Genomic DNA, 26,544 nt, shown 5'->3' with positions numbered 1-26,544 from the left:
CGCCTACCCGATGGTAAACGTTCGGTAGCGGCCAGAAGTAGGAACGCCTACCCGATGGTAAACGTTCGGTAGCGGCCAGAAGTAGAAACGCCTACCCGATGGTAAACGTTCGGTAGCGGCCAGAAGTAGGAACGCCTACCCGATGGTAAACGTTCGGTAGCGGCCAGAAGTAGGAACGCCTACCCGATGGTAAACGTTCGGTAGCGGCCAGAAGTAGGAACGCCTACCCGATGGTAAACGTTCGGTAGCGGCCAGAAGTAGGAACGCCTACCCGATGGTAAACGTTCGGTAGCGGCCAGAAGTAGGAACGCCTACCCGATGGTAAACGTTCGGTAGCGGCCAGAAGTAGGAACGCCTACCCGATGGTAAACGTTCGGTAGCGGCCAGAAGTAGGAACGCCTACCCGATGGTAAACGTTCGGTAGCGGCCAGAAGTAGGAACGCCTACCCGATGGTAAACGTTCGGTAGCGGCCAGAAGTAGGAACGCCTACTTGCAACTTCATAGTACAGCGACTGGCGACTGTGTGTGAATGTACCTTTTGAGTTACCAATCTACATACTGACAGGTTTTTAGGAGGTGAGTGATAACCGGATAACCTAGAGGAAACCCACAAGGAAACGGAGAGAACAAAACCTCACACAGACCGTAACCTGAGTTCAGGATCAAACAGTACTACCCACAGTGCCATTGTGCACTATTCAGTTGTGACATATAAATTATAAAATAGCCTGCTTCCTTTTAAACACTTCTTTAGCGTGTCTACCTTCTCTACTGCTTTTGTCTTTTTTTTCTTTTACATCCCTCCCCTCATTCTTTCTGTAGGTGCTTTATATTTTATTGTCTCTGATCCTCCACCTACACGCATCCAGTATTTCTGCTCTTCTCCTTGGCATTTTCTTTAAGTTATAATATAATAAATGTTATATACATGCCACTGAGGTGTATATAGTTGAGCGGTTGTTTCTGTTTTTACTTCATTGAGGGTCTAAACAATCACACTGGCAGATGTAGATCCCTACCACAGTTTCCTTTTGTTAAGGTTCCATATATAAATCTTTTAGAAAGCCAGGAACTTAAACATCCAACGAACTCTTAAGGAAAGAGTTCATCAGCTGAGAAATAACTATTTAAAAATATGATCTCAGTTTAATAGCTTACATTCCATGGAGCTAATCCATCCATCTATTTTCCATACTGCATGTATATGTGTGTACACACACCTACACATGGTTGCAGGGAGGCTGAGGGCAGATGTGGGATTCAAACCCCCAGTCCTGGAGGTACAAGGCAACAGTGCTAACCACTAATCCATCAAGCACCCCTAATTTGTCCCTCTGGGGGAACCCTTTAAAAACCCCACATATAACTCCAACAGATGATCTTTAGTGGGTGAGAAAATGGCATTTTAGAGTGGATGGAAAGAAAAAAGATGAAGATTTAGAGATCCCAACCTTTCTGTCAATGCTGCCATCTAATGGGTTTCCATGGAAAGCACATGACACACTTAATCGTAGTTTTAAAAAATTACTCATGCTGTGTAATGACAATAGATTTTCCTACGTGTTTATAAATGTTCCATTTAAAAAAAAAAAAAAAAAAAATTAATAATGGTGGACAATTTTGCACTGGAGAATCCCACACGGTCAGTCTTGTTAGTTAGCTGGATTTATTAGGAAACCATTGACCAATCAGACAGTCAGCACACTCAAGAGTGACCAATCAGTCAGCCGCTACATGAGTATATAACGTCATTCCCATGACTGTGCCAGTTTATTCTATTTCCACACACACAAAATATATAGTGGCTGTAAAAGACTGATTGTATGGATATCGTTTAATATAGCTGATGTTACTTACTGTGTGAAAGGGGATAAGTGACTTAAAGGGACAAGAGATTATATTTCCAAACACATCAACCACCAATATTTTTCCTTAAAAGGCCTCTATGAATAAAAAGGTGCCTAAACACACCTCATCAACATCTATGGAGTGTAATATACAGTTTCTTGGCTAGAAATGTGAAAGGAGAGATGAACCACAACAGAATGATAATGCAAATACGATTCTAAAGAGGTGCCGACTAATCTTTATTCGGAATAAACAAAAATAAACGCTCTCAGTTTGGAGGCACCATTTTCCTTTGTTTTTTTATATATATATATATATATAGAGAGAGAGAGAGAGAGAGAGAGATACCCTAATCCCAAATAATGAACAAACCACAAGGTCTCTCTGTGAAACGTTTAAAATAAAGGGTGTTTTTAAAATTAGACGTCACCATAAAACTTCGATTCACAAGAATTGTATTCCTTCCTTTCTTCAAGTGTGGAAAAGTACATGATGATAATATCAGTGTCTAGGTTTTGTTGTTGTCGACTCGTCAGTGCATCTGCAAATCTATGGTGTGTTAGGAGCGGATAGGACGCCGTCCGACAGAACACAGTGCAACTCAATAAGTGAAAATAAGGGAAGGAAAAAAAAAAAAAAAAAAAGATCAGATGAAATATTACCAGCACACTCCTCACTCCAGGGTCAAGATGTGTAACCTCCATCACCTCATTCACTGGTTTAAACATCAAAAACATTCTGGGAGGTTTTTTTTTTGTGTGGAAATCATAGAACATAAATGTGTGTAATGGGTACGACAAAATATTACAGAAGATAAATTACATTGAACTTTTTTTTATAGAATTATTTTCGAATTAACTGTTAAACCTTATTCCAGATTAAAGAAGTACATATTGATGTGAAGATCATTTCACACAGCACTCAATACTGAGATACCACGTTACAATTTCCTGTATTTTCCTTAACAAAAACAAAAAAAAAAGGACCAAAACCAGAGTTTTCCTAACGGCTTCAAGCTAACACCAGGCAGAGAGACTGGTGACGGATCCACACGGAGTCCCGCTTTACGACGGAGGCTGCAGCGGCGGTGCGATTCTCCAGCTCGACTAGAATGATACGTGTATTGAGAAAGACAAGAAGGAAGAAAGTGAGGAAAGAGGAAGGTGTAAAAGGAGGATTTATGTTTGGGAGAAGTGGAGCTACACACTTGTCAGGTGTCATTAGTCCACTGGCCGCTTTTCACCGTGTTTCTTTGTAAACTCTTCTGCGTTTTTAAAGAATTTTTTACGGTCCTTTGAGTATTCTTCTGCTAAGTCGGCCCTCAGGGGATGTTCTGGCTGTGGGTCATTCACCAGCGCGATGAGTGACTGAATAACTGAAAAACAAAACCAAAATTTAGAAAACAAATTTAGGCAGACATGCCACATGAAAAGGCATCAATTATTCAAAAATCCCTAAGCACCTTATTTATTTAGAAATTTATAAATTATTTAAAATAAAATTGTACTAGAGGAAATACAAGAATGTAAATTTGACAAAATAATATTAAATAATATAAACTGGGAAGTAGCTGTATGTTAAAATATCTGACTTTTCATCATTAAATATTTTTTAAAATTACTTTTCTATAAATAGAAATGTAGTTTTGTTAAATTCTGTGGCTGTTAAAGGATAATTTAACAAGTTTTTCTTTTTAATGCAACTGTATTGTATTGTTGTAAAATTGTTCACAAACCCATCTATCGTGACACACATCATGTATTGTAGAAATGCCTTCGAGAATCTTGATACAGTTTGTCTTATTACAAGACATTCATGACACTTGTTAACAATAACGACACGCACGAGTGTGTCTACTGTATTACTACTACGTTACGAGGTCCATGAGGTTGGTCCAAACAAGTCCAGTATCACTGACTGAGCTGTGTTTGGCCAAATACAGGTAACTTTCTCTGGAATTATTATTTTTCTGAAATGACAAAATCGAGCATCTCATCACTAATCCCTCAGGGTTGGAAAAAGAAATTATGCAGCTTTTTTAAAAGTGGGTTAAATATTAACTCCTGAGAAAATAAGGCTATAAAGCTATTAAACTGGCTCTTCGGTTTCTCATGCTGTAATCTCACGTTAATAACAGGATATAAAGCCTGTTTTTTTTGCCATCACTCAGCAGTTAAATTCTACACTACAGAATGGAAGGTTCAAAGTTCAAGGGCCGTTAATTGTATTCTGCTTCGCTTGTAAAACCCTCCCTGCATCCCAAGTGGCATATTTACATTACGTACTAAAAGTATGTACTCTTTTTGTGAAGAAAAAAGTACATAATTTTGAGTGTGTAGTAATCGTATAAAAGTACTGGGACATACCGAAACGTCATGTAAGGGAGGAGAACGTTGTTACCTAGTTACGCACACGGTCACCGTAAACAAACTCCTCATTGCATTTCAGCTTTTCTCCATTCATTATTCCTTATATTATTTATACTACATCATTTAATTTACCATTCTCTTGATTTATCTAAAATGTATCCTTGAATGCGGTGAAGCAAACCGTCACAAAGCTCCTCCTCCTTTGCGCAAGGAGTTGTGGGCAATATCAGCTGAAAAAGTGTCCACGGCTCCATGCAAGGAGCTCGCAAGACTCGGCAAAAAAACGTGAAATGAACAGGAAGCATAAGCAATGGCTGCTCTGGATTTATGATACCTTAAATTTGATCCATAAACTGAAACCAGTTATTTATTTATGTATGTATTGTTCCTTTAATGCCATGCCAGCATCAGTGGCTATTTTCATGGCAAGATCAAGGTAGGTAAAGCAGGGCATTCCAGAAATTGAAACCAGTTAATGCATTGCTCCGTTCTGTTAACAGAAAAAAAAGAAGAAAAAAAATGTGCGGCATTCAAATGACTTATTTGTCAATATATGGGGGAAATGGAGAAAAGGTTTCTTGGTAAATATTACTAAAAAGGCTGGAGCAAACCGTAATATCACATTTTTAAAAAAGCGCTGACTGGCTCACAAACACAGCACCATGTTCATGAGTCGTACAGGATTTCGCTGAGGTTTTTTGTGATTGCTGCTGCCAAAAATGCTTGATATTGCTGCAGCTTCTTTCAAAATTTGCAGTGCAATTTGTGGAGTACATGAATTGGTGAAATTACAATTGCACGGTATTTTACAGCGCTGTTTGTAGGTAAATGTTGGTGTTTGTGTTCGGCTGTGGATCAGGTGGTAGAGCGGGTTGTCCACTAATCGTAGGGTTGGCGGTTCGATTCCCGGACCACATGACTCCACATGCCGAAGTGTTCTTGGCAAGACACTGAACCCCAAGTTGCTCCTGATGGCAAGTTAGCGCCTTGCATGGCAGCTCTGCTACCATTGGTGTGCGAGTGTGAATGAGACATAGTGTAAAGCGCTTTGGATTAATTTAAAAAACAAACATACAAAAAAAAACAACACAACAAAGAAAACCCTATATAAGTGCACACAGCCTATTAAATGAGGCCTTTTAGCTGTACTCATGCTGGACGACTGTGAATTGAAGAGGGCTTTGGCTGAATGTGCGTTGTGATGACGTCGCATGACGCGTCTTGGCCCAAACCTGAGAAAAATCTGTGGTAACTTTGGAAAATTTAATATTGCAGAGTTTTCTTGATTTTGCGTTCGTTTCTGCGATCGCAAAATCCTAGATGGACCGCATCATGCCTGATGCTCGATGTTGTGTAGCTTCACATACCTTGGTCAGTTTTGGTGGCCGGTTTCCAGTTCTCTGCACTAATTACAGGCAGACAGACCTGCCCTTTCTCGTCAATGTTGGGGTGGTAGATCTTTGTCTTGAACGTGATCTTCGGGGGTTTGAAAGGGTATTCTGCAGGGAAAATGATCTCGATCCTGAATGCCCCTTTGTCATATGGAGGGTTATCCTAAAGAAAAAATTTGCATACGTCACCCGAGAAAGACACAAACTGAAAGTGAAACTTTTAGTAAAGATAACGCCTTTATGAGTCTGTACGCATGCATACAGCAGTAGACAACGACTTTTTCGAATAAAAGACAAAATGAAACAATGTATTTCGTTAAAGCAGAGCAGAAGAGGGGACTTACTGGAACAATGAGGCCTTGCCATGTCAGGATATTCGATTCATCGACCTGAATGTTCCGGAAGTTTCTCATTCCAGATTTGCGAATTTCTTCAAGCTCCTACCAAAATGAACAAACACACATGTTTTCAATATGACATGCACCATGCATAAATGGAGCTACACCTGTTGGATTGAGCATTTCAGAAACAGCTGATGTCCTGGGATTTTCACACACTGCAGTCTCTAGACTGCGGCATTTGCAGGTGGAAATGTCTCATTGATGAGAACAGTCAGAGGAGAATGGCCAGACTGGTTAAAGTTGACAGCCAGTCAAATCAACACTCTTTACAACCAAGGTGAGCAGAAAAGCATCTCAGAACACAACACGCTGAGCTGTGAGTTGGATGGATGATTGTAATTTTTAAAAATAATTTACCAGTGAAAATTTTATACTTACAGTATTGAATTAATTGCCATATTATAGTATTGATAGACGTCTGAAAACTGTTTTTCAATAAACAAACTGAGCTTAATGACACACTGATAACATCTCTATTAGAACCACCAGCACATCCCTTAGTCATACATACTATCAGTAAGCCTATAAATACATCCAAGCACGTTTTAGTATGAACAAGCTGCCCATAAATAGTTACGCTCCCACATGGGAAATCTCATGATTAGAGATTTTCCTGTTTGTTAACAAAGATGTAATCGAGCAGCCAGCATGTTTATCTGATGAGGAAGTATCCTCCTTACAAGTACACTTTATAGCACTGCTCACCATGTGTCAATGTGTGAATCATTAAAACCATAAACATTTACACATGCATACTTTGATAGCCATCTAATCTATAAGGAACCCCTTAAAGGAAAGAAAAAAAAACACCACCACACCACTCATTACTGAGATATATAGTAAATATCCAGGCTGGATCACTTTCAGTCACGTGACTAGCTGACATAGGGAAACTGATCTGTGCTCTTGAAGTGAAGTCTACTTACAGTTTCGTTTTTTCTTCAGGGCCTTGCTAACTAGCTTGCTAAAAGCAAAGTATATACACAAATGTCTAACTAATACTGACTGTCAGATAAGGCACACATTTTCTTAACTTAGCCACCACAGCTAGATCATTTACCTAGCTAGCAATCTACACTGTCGTTTTAGGTTAATAACTAGTTACGTTAATGGCTAGTTTAACGTGATTTCTGCTTATTTTGATTGTTAGTCGCCACATCCCTAATATCTTTATGTTAATAAACCGATGTACAGACACCATTTTATAGAACTAAAAATGTTATGGCTAGATTAAGACATCATGACCTGTTTTTTTTCCCCTTCCACAAAATAGCGCACGGCCAACTAGCACAGCATATCCGAGACATAACTTATTTGACCAGATGATTGTATACACTTATTATTAAGCTTTCTCGCAATTTATTAATAAAACACAACAAAAAGAAGACACTTATTTATTTAACAATGGGGCTGTACTGTCTATTTTCACCACCAAACCCGGCTTCTGAAATAAAGCTAACCGAGACTCGCCGGCTACAGCCTAAACCGCATACTACCGTACTAAATAGTATGTTAAAACCTTACACCGCCGTTGGTTGCGTACTACTTTGTACACACTAATTAGTACGGTAGTATGCTGTTTAGGACATAGCTACCGTCTGAGCGATAGTGTAACTTTGAACGAAACTTAATCACAAACGAACGTGAATGAACTGATTTCTCATTCAGGTCAAGTAATAATCGGCTTAATGAAAATTCATCATTCGGCCGTCGACTACGAAAGCGATATAAAAACAAAAAACAGGGAAATAAAGATATTCTACCTTGTGCAGTCTCCTGCTCGCCGCCATCTTGAATCATTCGACTACTCCCAGAATGCACCGCGGCAACAAGACACAGCAGAAACTAATTAAACTCGTTTAAAAGTAACCTAAGAATACAAGTGATTAAAAATAAACGGGCAGAACAATCGGGTTCTCAGTTATTTATTACACAGTTGACATTTCCATGTTTGTTCTACAAAGGAAATATTATAGAAATGTTTAAATATTGGGTGTAGCCAGAGCTTTTACGATGGGGGGGCCAGGTTAAACCCAATGACCGTATTGGGGTGGCAAAATACTCATCCACTTCCATAGAAAATTACACAATTTGGCTACCCCTACCTGTTTATGGCTGATTAGAATCCACATTGACTCCCCAGCAACAATGTTTATCATCTAGCAAGATACAAAACAGTCTTAGCTAACATAACATTAGACTACATCTCATCAAGTACACCATCATAAGATCTTGTTAGCATTAACAGAAGCATTAAACTTAAGAAATCCAGTGTTATGCATCTAAATAATGAATAAACCTCCAAATAATGTTGTCAGTGAACTAATTTGCTCCTGTGTTAGCTAGCTAAAGTTGTTTGTTCCTACACAACATTACAGTTGTTGACTATAATAACATTTCATTCCATCCATCCATTTTCTGTACCGCTTATCCTACATAGGGTTGCAGGGAGCCTGGAGGATATCCCGGTAAGGTGTGGGACACCCTGGATGGGTGCCAACCCATTGCAGGGCACAACACACAATCACACACACATTTGCACACAACAGACAATTTTAGAGATGCCAATCAGCCAAACGCATGTCTTTGGACTGGGGAAGGAAACCCCCGAATTACAGTGAGAACATTCAAGCTCAAAGTGCAGATAGGACAGAACTGTGCTAACCACTAAGCCACCATTTCCCCTAAACCTATCAAATATAATATAATATAATATAATATAATATAATATAATATCTTACTGGGTTGACCATGCTTCATGATATGACAGTGGCCACCCCTGGCCACCCTTTAGCTATGTCCATGAAAAGCACACCAGTGGTCCATAACATCCCATCTACCTTTAATTATGTTTCTCTTGTTATGTTCATTTAACCAAAGATACAAAAGGCATATAATTGGGCACACCACCTCGATCAAATGTATCTTTAAACCCCAGTTTTGTAGGCTACTTTTTCTATAGTGCTAATTTGTTTGGGTCCAGATTCAAGAACTGACCACTGGTAGGCTTTTCTTTGGACAATTCCATTTGGGTTAAAAAAAAAAAAAAAAAAAAACCCACAAAAATAAAAACAGTATATGTAAAACATTATCTTTTCAGGGTTTTATTGCATTATTTATTCATTCCTTTAATCAGTCAAACCCCATGCCCCCTGACCATACATTTGGCCAATTGGTAATAGCTAAATCATCAAACAAAAATCATTGAATAATCTGAAATATAGCTTATGTGTTGTTCTGACTGTGACCCGCAGGATAGCTTAGATGTTGTTGGAGGTGTCACAGCGGTGCTAAAGTGTTAGTGTGTCTAGCATAAATATGCCTTTGTTCTATTTTTAGCCTGCTAGGTTAGCTAATTTTTATAATGACTCTGAAAATGGTGTGTTGATAACTAAGCTCAGTGTGCTTGGAATCTAGCTTGTTAGGTTTGCTAATGTAACAAAGCAAGAACACTTGTGCTTTTAACAATGTGAGCTAAGCTAATGAAGGCCTTGGCACTCAACAAATTATTGGTATATTGTATTTTGAATTTTGCATTCAAGACTCTTTTACGTAGTGTTTTCCTACAATATTTTTCTACAATATCTACAATATTGTGTAGATTTGGCAAGATATTGTGGTATTAATGTCATAGATTTTAGGGGATGGAGTTGTGTACATTTCTATGGATATTAAAGGACAGGGTTATGAAATGACAGCTGGAGTCAAGTAGTTATTTAATAGATGGAGGGTTAGTTAACTACTAATACGGATGAGCTCTGCTGACTAACATAGATTCTAGGAGGTAGTGGTTTTTTTTGTTTGTTTGTTTGTTTTTGTTTTTTTGTTTTTTTGTTTTGACTGTTCATTCATGGTCTGCGTAAGTCAATGTTCTTTCTAAATGAAAATTTAAAAGTCAGGTGTGTGTCAAGGCTTTGTAATGGAAACTCTACAATATTTAAATTTAAATAAATTTGAAATAAGTCCTAGACATACCATGCATTTGCCACTAGAGTGCCTTATAACAACAGTGATTCTATGTAGGCCACATAATACCTTTTCCTAGCATTAATAACTAAAGAATATTTGAGATCTGAGCTCTAAGTGTGTTTAAGTTCTTCGTGTGACCAAAAGATGTCACTCTAATGTCAGAGATCAGCACTCAGCAGCATGCTGCATTGTGGCGTGTTTAACTTGATGCATGTATGTGTTTGCAATAATAAAATGTCCAACACTAAGATATAATCACTGCATTGCTTTAATTATGACACTGAAGGATAAGCAGTATAGAAAATGGATGGATTTGCATCATTTAGCGATGATACCAAGGAAATCACAGCAGTTGATCTGTGTCATAAATATTTTTGCACAGACCAGACTGTATCTAATTGGAGCTTTATGCATCATAGTTACAGAAGCCATGGATTTTAATAATTAATTAATTAATTAATTAATTAACAAATTAATTAATTAATTGTGTGTGTGTGTGTGTGTGTGTGTGTGTGTGTGTGTGTATTCATGACTTTCCCAGTCTGTTTTGATAAACATGCACGTAAGTGTATAACCAAACAACCAACAATTTTATGTTTCCTATAAACCATGTGACTGAATAGACCTGCCTCTTTTGGTAAGCACTGTTAGTTTGCCAAGGTCAAATGTAGTTGTGTAGTTGGGTGGAAATTGCTCTGGGTTCTGACTGGTGTGGCCACTAAAACGTGCACTGCATACCATGTCAATGACCTATGACAAAATTTTCAAGCTGGGAATTTTGGGGACTTTTACACTAGCGTTATGCTCATACTATATCTCTGCTGGAATGCAGCATTTACACTGCACATAAATATGTCCTTTTATTCACGATTACACTTTCCAAGTCTATTTAATTTGTTAAAATCACCATATTGTGTATGCTCCGAAAGAAATAGTGAGTGAGCATCTTCAAATGTATGTTGGATAGTTTGCTTCACTTTCATTGCACCCTTTCTAATAGGGCAACCCACTGTTGTAGGGTACTACATAAAACTTTCAGTGGTGAAAAAAGAAAGTAAGAAAAAGAAATACTGAGATTAGTCTCTAAACCAAAGATTAATTTCTACCAAAATGATGGAAAGCATCTGCTCATGATCCAACACATACACACTCATCGGTCAAGCATGGGGGCAGTAGTGTTGAGGAGACTGAAAGTAGAAACCCCCCAAATAAAAAACCAACTTAAAGCAGCTGTGGTACAAGCTTGGAAAAGCATCACAAAAGAAAAATGCAACAGTCTGGTGATGTTACTGGGTCAACGGATTGATGCAGTTATTGCAAACAAGAGATATGCAACCAAATATTGTGGGGTTTTTTTTTGTTTGTTTTTTTTAACTTTCATTTACTTTAAGGCTATCTGATCCAATACATCTGCTCACCTAAAAATTGGTGGTCTGCCAGCAAATGTGCCATGTCCTAAGTTGTTCAACACATGTACATGTAAATATTGGGAAATGAAAGCTGATTGTCTCATATTCATCTTTTTATCTCAAACCCAAATGACTTCAGTGTATAGCAAAAACAAAAGAACTGGCCTTGTGGTTCCAATACTTTTGGAGGGGACTGTACATACTGTTTCTTGCAGTAGGTAGAAACTACAATATAAACAGGTAGAACAATAATTACAATATGTGCATATTTCACAGAAGCTCTTAGAAAAAAGTTAACTATAAAGCAATTAAGGAATCTGTGGCTTGTCACTTTTCAAATTGTTGTATTGGCTATGCCCAAGGCATGTGCAACAGCTTTCCCTCTTCTCCCATAGACAGCTCTCTGGTCTTCATGGTGGTTTATAACAACAAATACGTCACTGGCGAAAGCCAGGGCTCAAACCAAAAGTAGACCATCAAAGCTATTAATTGTTTAAACAATCAATTTAACAGGGCACACCTGGATAAGAAGAAACACCTGTTCGTCACATGTTCCAATATTTTTGATTGCTTGAAAAATGTGTGGGTTCAAATAAAAGGTGCCATGAGCTAAGTTGTTTAACACATTTAGCTGTAAATATGAGGAAATTAATGCTGAAATTCGGATGTATCGTCTCATATCCATCTTTTGATCTCAAAACCAAATGCCTTCAGTGTATAGAAAAAAAAACGTCTAATAAAAAATTAGCCTTGATTTTCCAATACTTTCAGAGGAGAGAGTATTTAATACCTGCATATATTTCCTTTTCAATATTTTTTTCTTAGTACAGTCTTTTTAAGATTGTGAAAGTGTCAAAGTGAGCAAATGGCAAGTCAGTTTCCTCATAAATGAATCTTAGCTGTACAATGAAACTGATCCCGATTCATAGCTTATTCACAGTCCTTTCTGACTGAAATGGTGTCATTAATACATTCCAGAATTAATTCATCATTATTACCATTACAAAACAGCACAGGTATTTTTCAGTCTTAAGCTGTTCATTTATTTTATTTCAGTTGAGATGTTTTAGGAATACAAACTGTATATAGTGTGCATAGGCTCTCCTCGGTTCTTTGGTCTCAAAGATAAAGAATTAACCAGATGGCTACATTGAGTGGTTGAAAGACAATAATTTGCCTTATATAGGCCTATAATTCATATAAGCAAATAATGGTGTCTTTAGTGTAGCATATGTCAATGATGAATTGAGTTTTCATGGTACAAAAGAAATGCACCATGCCTTTGTTCTTAAGGATCTCACACCCAAAATCTTATTGAGATTTTATGTGTGTGTGGGATGGCAGGCATGTAGACTGTTACAGTTAACATTGTGTGTAGGACGTCTAATTGTTCCTTTGGTTCCAATTCCAATTCGAATTTCCCATAAGTTTCATTTCATGAGTGCCAACTGAGGTTATTATTATTATTTTTAATGTGGGTGTATAAAGCCTGTGGGGAATCACACAAGACTATGCACAACCTGTTCTTTAAAGATGAAACACATATTACCGACTAATGATAATATTTAACTCCAAACACAGGGTACTATTATGCATGCAGAGATCTGCACACATCTAGGGACACTTATAATAAATCCACAGGGGATTATTCCAGTTAGAATTCTTGTAAAAAAAAAAAAAAAAAAAAAGAACAAAATAAAAAAACGTAAATATGTGTCATAATTGTTTTTTACATAATAAATGTAAAGTTTTATTATGTAGCTGCTGCTGCTGAAGCAGCTGAAGCAGCGAAAGTTTTTTTCAAAAGTGTCAGAAACAATAAAATTGATGTTTTGCAGCATAGTGGAAGTAGACGGTAAATTCAGTGTAAGTAAGCTTATCGAGAAATGTTTCTAAATACTGCATGGGGCAAAAGTACCAACTGTGTCATACACCTCTTGTTTAAATGTTGTTTGTTCAAAGTTGTCATATGACTCATATAAAATTGTGTCATATAAGCTAGAATATATACTTTGCATTGGTTTATGGATTATTTAAACCGTACTGTGTCCTAATCCAGCCAAAGAACCCCTTAATGAGGCCATGCATTGACTCCTGGGTGCTAAAAATGAAACTTCTCTTACAACCGTCTGCTGGAAAAAGGATATGTACTGTTTGAGTAAGAAATACAACATCATAGAGAGGATCTGGCAAATGTCTCTCTCCCACAGACAGAAGTATCACACAGAGGTCAAAGCATGAAAGTATAGGGTCTCAGGTACAGGAATTATATACAAATGGGGTCAAATTACAGGCTGACATTACGGATGAAGGGTAATGTCTGAATGTCTGGTGAGACTGAAGGGACTAACAGAATTTTAAGTGCTATTTACTTTAATTTACTTTAAGTCTATCTGATCCTATACTTTTGCTCAACAAAAAATTGTGTGGTCTGCTACCAAAGGTGCCATGTTCTAAGTTGCTCAACACATCTGACTGTAAATATTCAGAAATAAAAGCTGATTCTCACATTCATCTTTTGATCTAAAAACCCAAATGTATTCAGTGTATAGCAAAAAACAAATGTCAAATGTAATACATTTTCAATTCAGGTTCTCTTTTTGTTTACAAGCACCAAAGGGGTGTATAATCCTTCTATGAGTAGATATGGTCAGGAGCCCAGGAGAGTGTAATTAAAGCTGGTATTGTCTGGTGGGATGGAAGCTGTCATTTGATAAGGGTGAACAACCCAGTGGATGGGGAATGGATGACAGTATAATTAAAAGGAAAAAAAAGATTATCATGCCTCTAGCAGCCAGTGCTAGGCCAACCTGTTCTTTGCTTTTACAGGAGGATTTAGAATGAATGTTTATGCTGCACAAAATAAATGACCTGTGTATATCACCTAACTACTTACCATTGTCTTGAGCTGCATGTCAGGCAGAAATACAGATTACAGCATGACTGCACTCTCATGTGAAGGAATTTATTATCCTTTGTCCTGTGCACAGCTTATGGTCACAACAGTTTTATTATAGTTATTATAATTAAATAAATACAAAATCCCTCACAAACTTTAATAATGCTAACAGTAGAAATATTGCCTCCAAGCTAACTGAAAAGAAATAACAAGCCAATTTAAAAAGTATATAAAATATAAGCTCTTTCCAGACATCTTTATGTTTTGCACAACATTTGAGTGACTTGAATTCTAGTAGTTTTGTGGGAAATTGTGCCGTGTTCCAATGATGATACACAATGTATTATGTACAATTATCTGTTTATCTTTAAAGGTTAGATTACAAAACAACTCCTTTTTTTAATCTGCCTCTAGACCAAGATTAACTGTTTTATGGCTACAAAAAAAAAAGCTAATTAAATATATTAAAAAACATTAAAAAACAACAACCCCAACTGACACACAAACACACAAAAAACAGAGACTGAGATGTTCTTAACTATTGGGTATTTACTTGAATTTAAAATGCAATGAATCTTCACGAACTCAATGTAGTTGCAATTCAGAAAAGCTGCTCCAAAGCTATTCTATTCTATTCTCTTCTATGCTATTCTATTTACTTTGCATTGCATTGCTCTATTCTATTCTATTCCATTATATTACTCTATTCTCCTCTATGCAATTCTATTACTTTTACACTGCATTGTTCTATTCTATTTTGTTCTATTCTATTCAGTTTCTCTGCTCTGTACTGTGCTGTTCTGTGCTATTCTATTCCACCACCTTAAATACACTATATGGCCAAATGTATGTAGACACCCCTCCTAATGATTGAGTTCAGGTGTTCCAGCCATGCCCATTGCTATCAGGTGCATAAAATCAAGCACACAGCCATACCATCTCTATAGACAAACATTGGCGGTGGAATGGGTCATACTGAAGAACTCAGTGACATTAAACATGGCACTGTCATGGGATGCCACCTTTGCTACAAGTCAGGCCATGAAGTTTCTGCCCTGCTTGGTCTGCCCTGTCAAGGTTAAGTGCTATTATTGTGAAATGGAAGCATCTAGAATCAACAACAACTCAGCCACGAAGCAGTAGACCATTCAAACTCACAGAGCAGGACTGTTTAGTGCTGAAGCGTATAATGCATAAAAATTGCCTATACTCTGTTGTATCAGTCACTACAGCCTGATATCACTATGTCCAATGCCAAGAGTCTGCTGGACTCTGGAGTAGTGAAAATGTGTGCTCTGCAGTGATGATTGCACTTCCCTATCTGGCAATCTGATGCCAGGAAACCACTCTTTACCAGAATGTAAATTGCCAACAGTACAGTTTGGTGGAGGAGCGATAATGGTCTGGGGCTATTTTTCAGTGTTTGGGCCCCTTGGGTCCAGTGAAGGGTAATGTTAATGTCAGTGCTACAGCATACAAAGAAATTTTACACAATTGTATGCTTCCAACTTTGTGGCAATGGGAGAAGACCCTTTCCTGTTCCAACATGACAATGTAAATTGTGAGTGCATGATATTGCATGACATTCCAGCATGTTTGATGAGTTTGGCATGGAGGAACTCCAGTGCCTTGAACTCAACCCCGCTGAACATCTTTAGGATTAGCCAGAACTCTGATTGCAAACCAGGGCTTCTCAACCAACATCAGCGCCAGACCTCACTAATGCTCTCTTGACTGAATAAGCACAAATGCCCACAGACACACTCCAAAATCCTGTAGGAAGCCTTCCCACAAGAGTGAAAGCTGTTTTAGCCTTAAAGGGGGGCTATGCTCTATATTAATGGCCACAGATTTGGAATAAGATGTTCGATAACCTCATATGGGTGTGATGGACAGGTTTTGGCCATATAGTGTATCTATAATTGCATTTCATTCACACACACACACACACACACACACACACACACTTTGCACAGTAGTACTTGTTGCACTGCCAGTTTTATTGAGCAACATCTACACACTGCACAGAGTTGCACTTCCTGGAATGTTTGTTTACTGCTGAGGAACCAGTACTAAACTTCATTTACTGCTTCTCAGCTTACCCCCATCATTCCTGATTTACCAGTCAAACCAAGAAATGTGTTCTGTAGTGAAAGTCCCTACACTAAGATTACAGTAAGTTGAGGTCCAGTTTCCTGTTAACACAAGAGATGAAGCATTAAATAAGTCATTCTGGATCACTCACTATATAAATCATTAGGATAAGATAAATCACCTGCACACTGAACTGTTATTCACGTGTCGGCACTATTGTGTCACCACTACTGAACTATGTAAAGATCAGATAAAATAAATAAGTAATGTAAGGTGTAATAAGTGCTATAAGGTTCAGCATAAGGTCAGTAAACATTCGGGTGATTACAGTTCGACTCCCGAGGGGATTTTCTTTTTGGGAATTTTTTTTCTGGTAGTCCTATTATAATTCACTTATGTTGTACAAACCTTTCATTTACAATATGTTGTCCACTGTACACTTATTATATCACATTTCTTAAAGCTTTGGTGGCCTATTCTTTGTCCATATCCTTTTGATTGCTCTATTTAGCTTATGGCAAGGTTCGCTTTTTCTTCCACTTCTGTCTGGAGTTCAAACCAACAACAATTCCAGGTAAAAAAAAAAAAAAAAAAAGAACTGTGAATTAGATGTTGAGCCCTGCGGTATTGTTCACTCAGACCACATTTGGATTAGGTTGCATTTCAGCACTCAGTGCTTTGCTTGTTTGCTTAATGTAGTCAGAGTACTACCTGTACTCTTTTGTAACTGAGCCAGTGACCTCAGAATGGGGTTTTTTTTTTTTTATTATTTCACTAGTTTCTCTTCTCATTTTGTCCTCATGTTTTGGGGCATGACATAAAATGTACTTTCAGAACCTCTTGTCCATTCTGATGTATTTCTCTCTCATCAAACCACACTATGCAATAAACAATGTTGTAACCTTAGAACAATTCTGGTCTGCCAAGATAAGCATCGGTAGATTTTAGTATTGTGCAATTGTGCAGTTTAGAGTAAACAATGGCACCTTGTTTACTACATATTATATACATGCAGCTAAAACACAATCAGTGTGTGTAGATGGTGGTATAATGTGTCAAATGTCACACAACACACATAAAACTACTTGGATAGGTGAAAAATTATGTCTCATGTCTCCACTCCATTTATGATTTATGGCTTTTAAACTTGCTTTCTAATTAGCAGGATTCCCTAGCAAGTTCATGTTTTCTCTTCGCACAACAGCCAAATTGGACTAAAATTACACTTCAAAATAGATTTGTTATGTCAAAACAGCAGAACTGCATTTCTTCCAAGAATTCTTTCATAGAAATAATACCAACTGGTGCATTACAGTAGGCGCATTATTTGCACCTTAGAGTAATATATATATATATATATATATATATATATATATATATATATATATATATATATATATATATATATATTTATATAAGCAAAAACAAGCATTGTAATCATTGGTTGTTCTTTGGCTGGTAATGGGATCAGATATTTTACAACCTTAACATTACAAACAGAATGAACTGCACATCTTTATCGTTTACATCTTCATTTATTTATTCATTTTTAAAATAGTATTCTTTACATTTATGTTCATTTGTTCATACTGTACAGTCTTGTGTTGTTGGCACACGTGTGCATGTACACTTTATGTAGAAATGTGCAGGTCTTATTTAGTTCTGTGTCGTCTAACGTAGTTAGTGTGCTGTTTTATGTAGCACCATGGCCCTGGAGGGATGTTGTTTTGTGATTGAAATAAAATAAAAGCCACTTGACTTAACTCATTTATTCATTCATCCATTCATATATTCATTCATTCAGCTTCAGTACCTGCTTTATCCAGTTCTGGATTATGGTACATTTGGAACCTATCCATCCACACCCAGGGGAAATTTAGAGTAGGCAATCCACCTGTTGTTGGAAGGAACCGGAGAACCCGGTTGTGTGTATTGTGTGGACAATACACTCAACAATTATGAACAAAATGTACAAGAAGCAAACATACTAATACTAATTTGCTACTCAAATGTAACTGTACAGGTTGGTCTACTTAGTCTGCTTCATTTGACCATGCTCTACACTAATCATCTCACCTTATGTTCTCTAAACCTATGTTTACACGTGAAAAAAAAAATGCATGCTTTATCAATCTTCAGTTGAGGAATCCATCTGATCATGTGGATGATGCGAATGAACTTTTCATGTCTTCTACAGGGCTAAGATGGGTAGAAGTCATGGGCATTTCTATTCACAGCTTCACCGGTGGCACTGCTCTGAAGTGCCACTGCTCTGTAACAGTGTTTTGGCTCTGTGGCACAATCTTCTTGGAAACACACACCCTTGTCCTGATGCCAGAAGTGACATGATGTCAGGTACTGGATGTGGGGGCTGATCATAGATCAAGATAATGACAAAGATAATCAAGGCTACCTTGCAACCGTTTGGCCAAAGCAGAGGCTTTAAACTGTCTCCAGATGTTGGCTAAATGGTGCAAATTAAACAGAGAGGAAGCTGGAATTTCTAAAGAATGTAAAGAAAAAGAAGAAATTGCTGCTGAGATTAGCATTAAAGTGCTTGTCAGTGCAAAAAGAAAGGGAAGCAGAAACACTTCTTAGGAATGTATTTCCTTTTTCATATTCTTTTCCTGAGAATCTAACTGTACTTGTTCTCACAGCAATAATTGTGTCTTTCATGCAATGGTGGACATACCAACAATTTATCAACAAACAACAGAGAAGTGAAAACTTCCATGGTTAGAAATAATTGCACAATACAGCCTATTTGAACCGTGCTTGGATTTTGCGCAGAGCTGAAACAAACCATGCCTTCTTGTGCTTGGATCTGAATTCATAAAGCATTTGGAAAGCATTACAAAATGATGCCTCCATTCACATGACCAAAAAAAAGAAGCCTTTATTGAGAGCGTGAGACTTGGTCAAACAGTAAAAGAAAGGGTGGGGGAGATGTGACGGGAAGCATTTGGAAAAGCAGTTGGAGAGGCGGAGAGTGACGGTACCTTCTGAATTGATGAGTTTACGAGATAATGAAAGTGAAAGTTGATGCTGCTTGCAGGCAATAGGTTCTGCAGGTGTATAAATATAGCTGTGTTATGGTACCTGTGCACACACCTTCAGGAAGGTACTACACGTTTCCATCTGATGCTCAGAAAGCTGAAGAACACAGACGCAAGCATGTCGAATGCAGCAGTTGCTCTTCTGGTCTTCACTGCACTTCTGTGGAACAATGCACAAGGTAAGACTCATACACAAGGTAAAACCCATGCACATGCACATGCATGCAGATCTATTGCTGTTTCTGTTACTTCAGAACGAAAAGGATATAGGTCATTCATCCATCTTGTATCACTGTGGCGTAGGATCAGGGTCAATGACCGCCGGAACTAAAGTCTTTTAAAACTGCATGCCTATTGTGTGCAGTCTGAACTTTCTACAGTGTGTGAGCTATGAATGCTATCATTCATTTTTCTACTCACAAGGGGTCTTTCCATTTTCTTCCAAATGACCAGATTTCCTGTAAATGAAAAATATATGCAGCAGAAGCATGCAAAGAAATCCTCTCCAGTTCTTCAGTTCATATCATTATATATGCTGAATTACAGATGATCTATTTTTGCATTGGTTATCTATCACTATCATTGTCACAATGAGTTGTCTCTCTTTCTTCTAGCATTCTCCAATAACGCCGCTGACTGCTGCCTGTCCACCAGCGACACTTTCGTTCCACGCCGCATTGTTGAATCCTACATCATCCAAAACACAGACAGTGGTTGCCCCATTCCAGCTACTGTGTAAGTATTTTATAGAAGAATATAATAGTATAGTCAAATATAGTCTCCATCTTTCAGCAACCTCATTAACACCAAACCTTTTAAATACCTTTCTTTCCCTGTCATTTAGGTTCATCACAAAGAAGAACAGGAAGCTGTGCTCTCCACCTGCAAATGACCTGAGATATCCATGGGTGATGAAGCTTGTTGAATATATGGACAACCGTAATGGCAAGAGCAAAGGTAACGAACTATATAAATATCTACGTAATTATCACAGTTATAGAGCTGTATAGAGGTTCATTTTATCCTGTCTTTACTGATTTACTCTTTCTCTTTGTTTAGGAGCTCAGTGAAAGACCAGGTGAATATGTCCAGGCCTGTCGGCTCATCACGCCTGGATTTTCTGTGACAGCTTTTATGATGTTAATAAGCTACTTCGCCTTTGTATCTGTCTTATTTTTCATCTAGTTTGAACATTTCAGAAATCATGCACATGCTCTTGTGTTATGCTTCTCATACAAAAAAAAGTGCCATGGTGCATGTGTGAATCTGTGTGCATGTGTCAATACTGTTTTATACACATTAAATCTACTGGTGAATTGGTTGTTTTTTGTTTTTTTTTTATGAATATGTACGATGTATGCATGGCTATTTTAAGAAGAGTGAATTCAAATAAAACTCATTTTAGTAAATAATACCTGTGTTTGTTGCATTTCTGATCAGTCTAATATCGATACTGATAGATATTGATATAGGATATATGATATAATATATAATATAATATGGGGTATAAGGATTGATATTGTGATAAATTATTCTTTTAAATGATACTTTTCCTGAGATGTCACATGTATTGTCAGTACATTTATAACATATATATATAATATACTGTCTGACTCTATAGTTACTCACAGCTGGTCGTAAAATATTATTGAACCAAACATTATTTTTCCTTCATGGTAAGTATATTGAGCTCATGTTGGTTTTTACAGGTTTGTAAATGTAATACTGCTGTTTTTCTTGACTGGGGGGAATAGTGGCTTAGTGTTTAGCACATTTGCCTCGCACCCCTGGGGTTGGGGGTTTTATTCCCGCTTCCATCATGTGTACACAGAGATTGCATGTTCTCTCCGGGCTTTGGGGATTTTCTCCAGATCCTCTGGTTTCCTCCCCCAGTCCAAAGACATGTGCATGGGCTGTTTGGCATCTCTAAATTGTCTGTAATGGGTGTGTGAGTGTGTGTGGGATTGTTTTCTGCAATGCGTACACACTCTGTCCAGGTTGTCCTTCATTTCAATGCTTTTTTATGTAAGACTAAGAGTAACAGTAAAAGGTAAAGCTGTAACTCTAATTTTTCCTACATGGGACAGAGAGCTTGCCGGTTTCCCTGTAACTTGACAAGCTGCATTTGTTTTTTGTCTTAATAACGTCAAGTGAGAAAAAAGATTAGTTGGTGAGGCAATGACGGTTTATAGCTGTTATAATGTAAGCAATCATGGAAACTAACTTATTTTTTGGATGGCACACAACTTTTTATAAATGTAATGTAAAAAGTATGACGTGTTAGTCAAAATAATAAATAAAAAATGTTACTGTTGGCAAACTGCTGTGGCATAAAAGGAATAAAACACTTCAAGATGTGCCGTTATTGCAAAATAACCAATTTCCTGGTGCTGACAGTAACTCCACTTTGTGTCAGGCCACATCACAGCACTCTGTCATTGATTATTTTCCTATAACATCATGCTCTGTCCTAGTTTATTCCTTTTATATATGTTATTATAGTATTGTAGTGTTTTAAAAACATTGTCAAGTATTGTGATATAATATTTGCTATATCTCCTACTTTGATTGTATATTAATGTGGACCCAGTAGACTTAACAAGCAATATTTTGCATTTATTATTACTCATGTATTGTGCACATGGTTTTAGCAAGTGTGCGACAATTATATTGCACTCACACACCCTCATGCTCAACACAATAGATAAGCACGTTGGCTCATCTGTGAAATCCCCGAAGTTAACAAAGAATAAGATACAAGTAAAGATTGAGGCCGCTGATTTCATTACCATTACAGTGAAACCAAGATAGTGAGTGATATTTACAGATTCTATCATTGTTTTCCTAAATTCGGCTGGAGCCACTCCAGTGGCAATGCTTTCATTTTTTTCATGTAAGGCTGCTGCTTAAGGTCCAAATAGTCCAGACAGTCAGATAGTCTGGACCTTAAGCAGCAGCCTTGTATGAAATGTAAGGCTGTTGCTTAAGGTCCAAATAGTCCAGACAGTCAGATAGTCTGGACTTTAAGCAGCAGCCTTGTATGAAAAAAACAAAAGCATTGCCACTGGAGTGGCTCCAGCTGAATGTGGGAAAACAGTGATCGTACAAATCCAGACAGGACCACCACTGATGTGAGAAAATGTGAAACTGGCACAGAATTTAGAACATTTATTCTGCAAACAAAAAAAACATTTTATTGTAATGTAACACACTATCTTTTCCAAAGCAAGCATGTCCTCAATAAGTCCTCACTGCAGATGATTAATACAGATCTTTATATTTTATATATTAGATGATAGGATAATTGCATAAAATAGACAAAACACACCCTATTTTATAACTATTTTATGTGAGGCATGGACTCTACAACACTTCTGTAGGTGTGCTGTGGTACCTGACACCAAGACGTTACCAACAGATCCTTTAAGTGCTGTACGTTGCGAGGTGGGGCCTCTGTGGATCGGATTTGTTTGTCCAGCATATCCCACAGATGATCAATGAAATTGAAATTTGGGGAATTTGGAGGCCACGTCAACACCTTCAACTCATTGTCATGTTCCTCAAACCGTTCCTGAACCATTTTTGAAACCACCTTCTTCCATTGGTCCATGTTCTGATGGTTATATGCCCATTGTATGTGCTTTTGACGGTGGACAGGGGTCAGCATGGGCTGTGCACTGTGTGATGTGTGATGCACTGTGTGGTCTGACACCTTTCTATCATTACCAGCATTAACTTCTTCACCAATTTGTGCTACAGACGCTCTTCTGTGGGACTGGACCAGACAGACTAGCCTTTGCTCCTCACGTGCATCAATGAGCCATGTACATGCACAGTATATATGTCTGTTTGTATGGGTAGTTATGTATGTGTGTCTGTGTGTGTGTATGTGTGTGTGTATGAGCCAGAGATAGAGAGACGGGAATTATTCAAAGTTTAGTGTTTGCATGTATGCTTTTTAAAAGGTCAAGGACTGACCTTTACTCTAGGAAGGCCTGGGAATCCCCACATTTGACTGAAAGCAGGTTGGGAGGGAGGAACTGGTCCTAAAAACGAAAGTTAAAGCTTTACTATAAAATGGTTGCAGCAGAAATGCAACAGAAGGAGGAAGATAGAGAGAGAGCGAGTGGGAGAGAGAGTGAGAAGGAGGAGATTTAACATCCTTAAAAGCAACAGCGGCATCTGATATTGGCACAGAAACAGGACGTGTGTAACTCTCATCCTCTGACCACAATGGCTCGCTGTGGCTTTATTAGTCTGTGTGTGGGTGTATGGATCACTGCAGTCATCATGAGCATCAGCGTGGATGGTAAGTTAAGATGAATGAAGTATGTGTGTGTGTGTGTGTGTGTGTGTGTGTGTGTTTTGACTGCATGGCAAACCTAGACTGTAATATGCATATTGCAATTGCCAATTTTGCTAGAGCATTCTGGACATTTCTTTCCCTTCATTCAGACAAATCTTCCTAATCTCTGTATGTTCCTCTCTATCATTTAGTGTCTCTTGGAGAGCAAGCACTGGACTGCTGTTTGAAGGTTAGCCATCATCGCATCCCAAAACGCATTGTCGCCTGCTACCACGAGCAGCGCAAAGGTGATGGCTGCCTCATTGATGCCGTTGTGTGAGTATCCCAGGGACATTGACATTTAAAGTTTTGCTCAGTGATTCTAAAATCAGTACATCTTTGCAAATATTCTAAACATTCTCATGAAACTCCATGCTCTGTGGCTTCCATTGTCATGCTATAAATGGGAGAAAAACAAATGAGTGGACAACCAATGTGCAGCAAGTTAGTACAAAGACTCGTCTCGATTCAGAAAGCTCTGCCTCTTGCGTAATCATTTAGGTCTTTAGTCTAAGCACATGTATTGGAGGGAACAATGATGTATGTGTTTGAATTTTGAGTTGACCAAAATCACTGACTGCACCTTTAATGAGAGTGAATCTTAATGAGTGCTTCTGCCATTCCAGTCATGGAAGCAGGAGTAAATTTTGATAATTTGTGTTTGTACTTTCAGCTTCCGAACTCGAAAAGGCCGGGATCTTTGCGCTCCCTCTGAAGCCGACTGGGTCAGAGAGCTGATGAAAAAAGTGGACGAGAGGCCAGTGAAGAAAAACAAGGTATATAAGTTCATTTGAAGTGATATATGTATAAGAGATTGTAGCTTTTGCTTATCATAGTCATGAATATATATATATATTTTTTTATTGTGTGTAGTTATGGTAACGTTTGTATTTGTTTCATTCTAGGGAAATACAAATATGAATTGTTAGTTTTTATAATTCGTGTTAATATAAAAACACACATTATCATCAGCTCAGAGTGGCAATTCATTTGTTGAATGAATTACATCTTGGGTTTAATTTGCGCTGGTGCTAATCTGACTCAACTACTTGCATTGAGAAACCACTACACTTAAAACCACAAACCACAAACAGATTCTCAGCTATTTCTCTTCTCTTTCTCTGTTTTGATTTTGCAGGATGATATCTGTCAAGGCATAAAACCCTAGACTGCTTGGAAGAACACACACACACACACACACACACACACACACACACACACACACACACGTGATCTGGTGAATAAAGCTGGAAGTTTTAGAGATCATGGCAGCTAAACAGCTAAATTTTAATTCTACAATGTTTCCTGTGATAGCATGCAATTTAAATGACCTTTTTCTCTGCATTGTAATGCATCTGCACCTTTATATTACTTCAAGTGCTTTATTTTACTACCTATAAGCTTTTTAAAAATACTTTGACAACGTTCTATTAAACTGTGATGAAATGGAATCTGTTGCTTTAATTATAAGTCAATCAAGAAATGATTATGTGATTAAAAACAAGATTAGGGCATTTCTCAGCTCTGTGACTTTCACATTAACTTGTTACAAACTAAATGAAATAAAATACAAAGCAGAAGGAAATTAATGTCCATTTTATTTTTTGGTTTTGTTTCTGTCCAACAACTGTGTAACTGTATGAAGAAGATAGTTTTCTTGAAAAAGCTTACTTTTAGCCTTATTGTTAATGATGTCCTGTGTATTTTCGGCTAAAAAATTTATTTAAGTTTTAAAGGTTGTTTATGTATCTTTGTCTAATGGTCATTTGTATTTATTTTTATCATTTAATTAACATCCTTGTCGTACTGAAATATCATGGACTGTTATGAAATCACAGATAATCACAAAATAAACGTTATTTTAGTTACAAACGTATTGTTTGCATAACTGTATGCTCATTTTTTTGGATAAATAAATATTATTAAAAGCACTATTCATATATCGTATACTGTATATTAATATCATGAATCTATATATTAAATATATAATGAATTAAGTGAGTAGCGTTGCAGAACTGTAATAGCGTTCATCCTCCAGGACACCAGGTGGCGAAAGTAGAACAGTGGGCAAATGAATGGGGATCAATTTCAAAATCACAAGTTATATGTTTTTCTAAACGTCATAAAACAGTACCACTTAAATGATATGGGCTAGATCTTGAACAGGTCAAGGCTGTGAGATTTTTAGGAGTGCTTTTTGATGAGAAGCTGACCTGGTGTCCGCATATTGATAAAATTAAGAACAAATGTAAAAAGATGAATAATGTCCTGAGATGTCTGTCAGGGCGAGACTGGGGAGCAAGTAGGGCATCGCTCATAAATATCTATCAGGCTCTTATGAGGGCCGCCTTTGATTATGGTTGCCTAGCATATATGTCGTCATCACAATAAAATCTTAAAAAGCTTGATGTGGAACAAGCACAAACACTCCAGATCTGTACTAGAGCATTTAAATCATCACCAGTGACTGCATAACAGGTTGAGACAGGAGAGATGAGATCAGGAGGGTTAAGATCATGATGGCATATTGGATAAATCTACAAGGGCATAGCAGGTTTCACCCCATGAAAGCCAATATTACAAGAATGCTCAGAGTTTTATAGGACTAACTTTAACAGATTCGGATGGTTAGGAAATGCAAAGGCACAAAATGCAGGTCTCAGTCACCTACAAGTAAGCCCCATTGTGGTGATACCAACTGTACCACCCTGGAGATTCATAAAACCATCTGTAGATACAAGATTACAACAAATATTAAAAGA

The 26,544-nt window shown here is 37.6% G+C and overlaps 3 protein-coding genes across 4 annotated transcripts; 2 read left to right on the top strand and 1 right to left on the bottom strand.

Moving 5' to 3' along the window:
- Positions 1-2,156: 2,156 nt before the first annotated feature.
- Positions 2,157-7,834, bottom strand: ube2l3b (ubiquitin-conjugating enzyme E2L 3b). Of its 2 annotated transcripts, XM_053653675.1 has the most exons (5): positions 7,774-7,834; positions 5,954-6,049; positions 5,586-5,772; positions 3,057-3,224; positions 2,157-2,955 (listed from the first exon to the last, which is right to left on the bottom strand). In XM_053653675.1, the coding sequence occupies exons 1-4, from the start codon at positions 7,798-7,800 to the stop codon at positions 3,070-3,072; spliced, it is 465 nt and encodes a 154-aa protein (XP_053509650.1). In that variant the 5' UTR covers positions 7,801-7,834; the 3' UTR covers positions 2,157-2,955; positions 3,057-3,069. The 2 variants fall into 2 exon arrangements, with proteins under 2 accessions (XP_053509650.1, XP_053509649.1); XM_053653674.1 differs by having other exon boundaries at positions 2,157-3,224.
- Positions 7,835-19,453: 11,619 nt separating this feature from the next.
- ccl19a.2 (chemokine (C-C motif) ligand 19a, tandem duplicate 2) lies at positions 19,454-20,849 on the top strand. Its single transcript, XM_053610281.1, has 4 exons — positions 19,454-19,616; positions 20,052-20,172; positions 20,282-20,394; positions 20,497-20,849. The coding sequence occupies exons 1-4, from the start codon at positions 19,523-19,525 to the stop codon at positions 20,505-20,507; spliced, it is 339 nt and encodes a 112-aa protein (XP_053466256.1). The 5' UTR covers positions 19,454-19,522; the 3' UTR covers positions 20,508-20,849.
- A 2,672-nt stretch (positions 20,850-23,521) lies between these two features.
- On the top strand, positions 23,522-25,658 carry ccl19a.1 (chemokine (C-C motif) ligand 19a, tandem duplicate 1). The gene is made up of 4 exons (XM_053610282.1): positions 23,522-23,746; positions 23,935-24,058; positions 24,456-24,558; positions 24,921-25,658. Exons 1-4 carry the CDS (start codon positions 23,671-23,673, stop codon positions 24,948-24,950), a joined length of 333 nt encoding a protein of 110 aa, XP_053466257.1. The 5' UTR covers positions 23,522-23,670; the 3' UTR covers positions 24,951-25,658.
- Positions 25,659-26,544: the final 886 nt, after the last annotated feature.

This window comes from Ictalurus furcatus, chromosome 22 (genome assembly GCF_023375685.1).
Source record: "Ictalurus furcatus strain D&B chromosome 22, Billie_1.0, whole genome shotgun sequence".
Lineage (NCBI taxonomy): Eukaryota > Metazoa > Chordata > Actinopteri > Siluriformes > Ictaluridae > Ictalurus > Ictalurus furcatus.
The sequence above is the reverse complement of the archived record's forward strand: the minus strand, read 5'-3'. Positions and strand labels throughout refer to the sequence as shown.

Excerpts from the sequence above, each read along its gene's own strand:
- ube2l3b (XM_053653674.1), bottom strand. The coding sequence starts at position 7,800 with ATGGCGGCGAGCAGGAGACTGCACAAG. Across the intron at positions 6,050-7,773 it reads CGAGCAGGAGACTGCACAAG|GAGCTTGAAGAAATTCGCAA; the intron begins GTAGAATATCTT and ends TCATTTTGGTAG. Across the intron at positions 3,225-5,585 it reads GGCCACCAAAACTGACCAAG|TTATTCAGTCACTCATCGCG; the intron begins GTATGTGAAGCT and ends TTTGTTTTTCAG.
- ccl19a.2 (XM_053610281.1), top strand. The coding sequence starts at position 19,523 with ATGCTCAGAAAGCTGAAGAACACAGACGCAAGCATGTCGAATGCAGCA. Across the intron at positions 19,617-20,051 it reads TCTGTGGAACAATGCACAAG|CATTCTCCAATAACGCCGCT; the intron begins GTAAGACTCATA and ends TCTTTCTTCTAG. Across the intron at positions 20,173-20,281 it reads TGCCCCATTCCAGCTACTGT|GTTCATCACAAAGAAGAACA; the intron begins GTAAGTATTTTA and ends CCTGTCATTTAG.
- ccl19a.1 (XM_053610282.1), top strand. The coding sequence starts at position 23,671 with ATGGCTCGCTGTGGCTTTATTAGTCTGTGTGTGGGTGTATGGATCACT. Across the intron at positions 24,059-24,455 it reads TGCCTCATTGATGCCGTTGT|CTTCCGAACTCGAAAAGGCC; the intron begins GTGAGTATCCCA and ends TTGTACTTTCAG. Across the intron at positions 24,559-24,920 it reads GGCCAGTGAAGAAAAACAAG|GATGATATCTGTCAAGGCAT; the intron begins GTATATAAGTTC and ends TTGATTTTGCAG.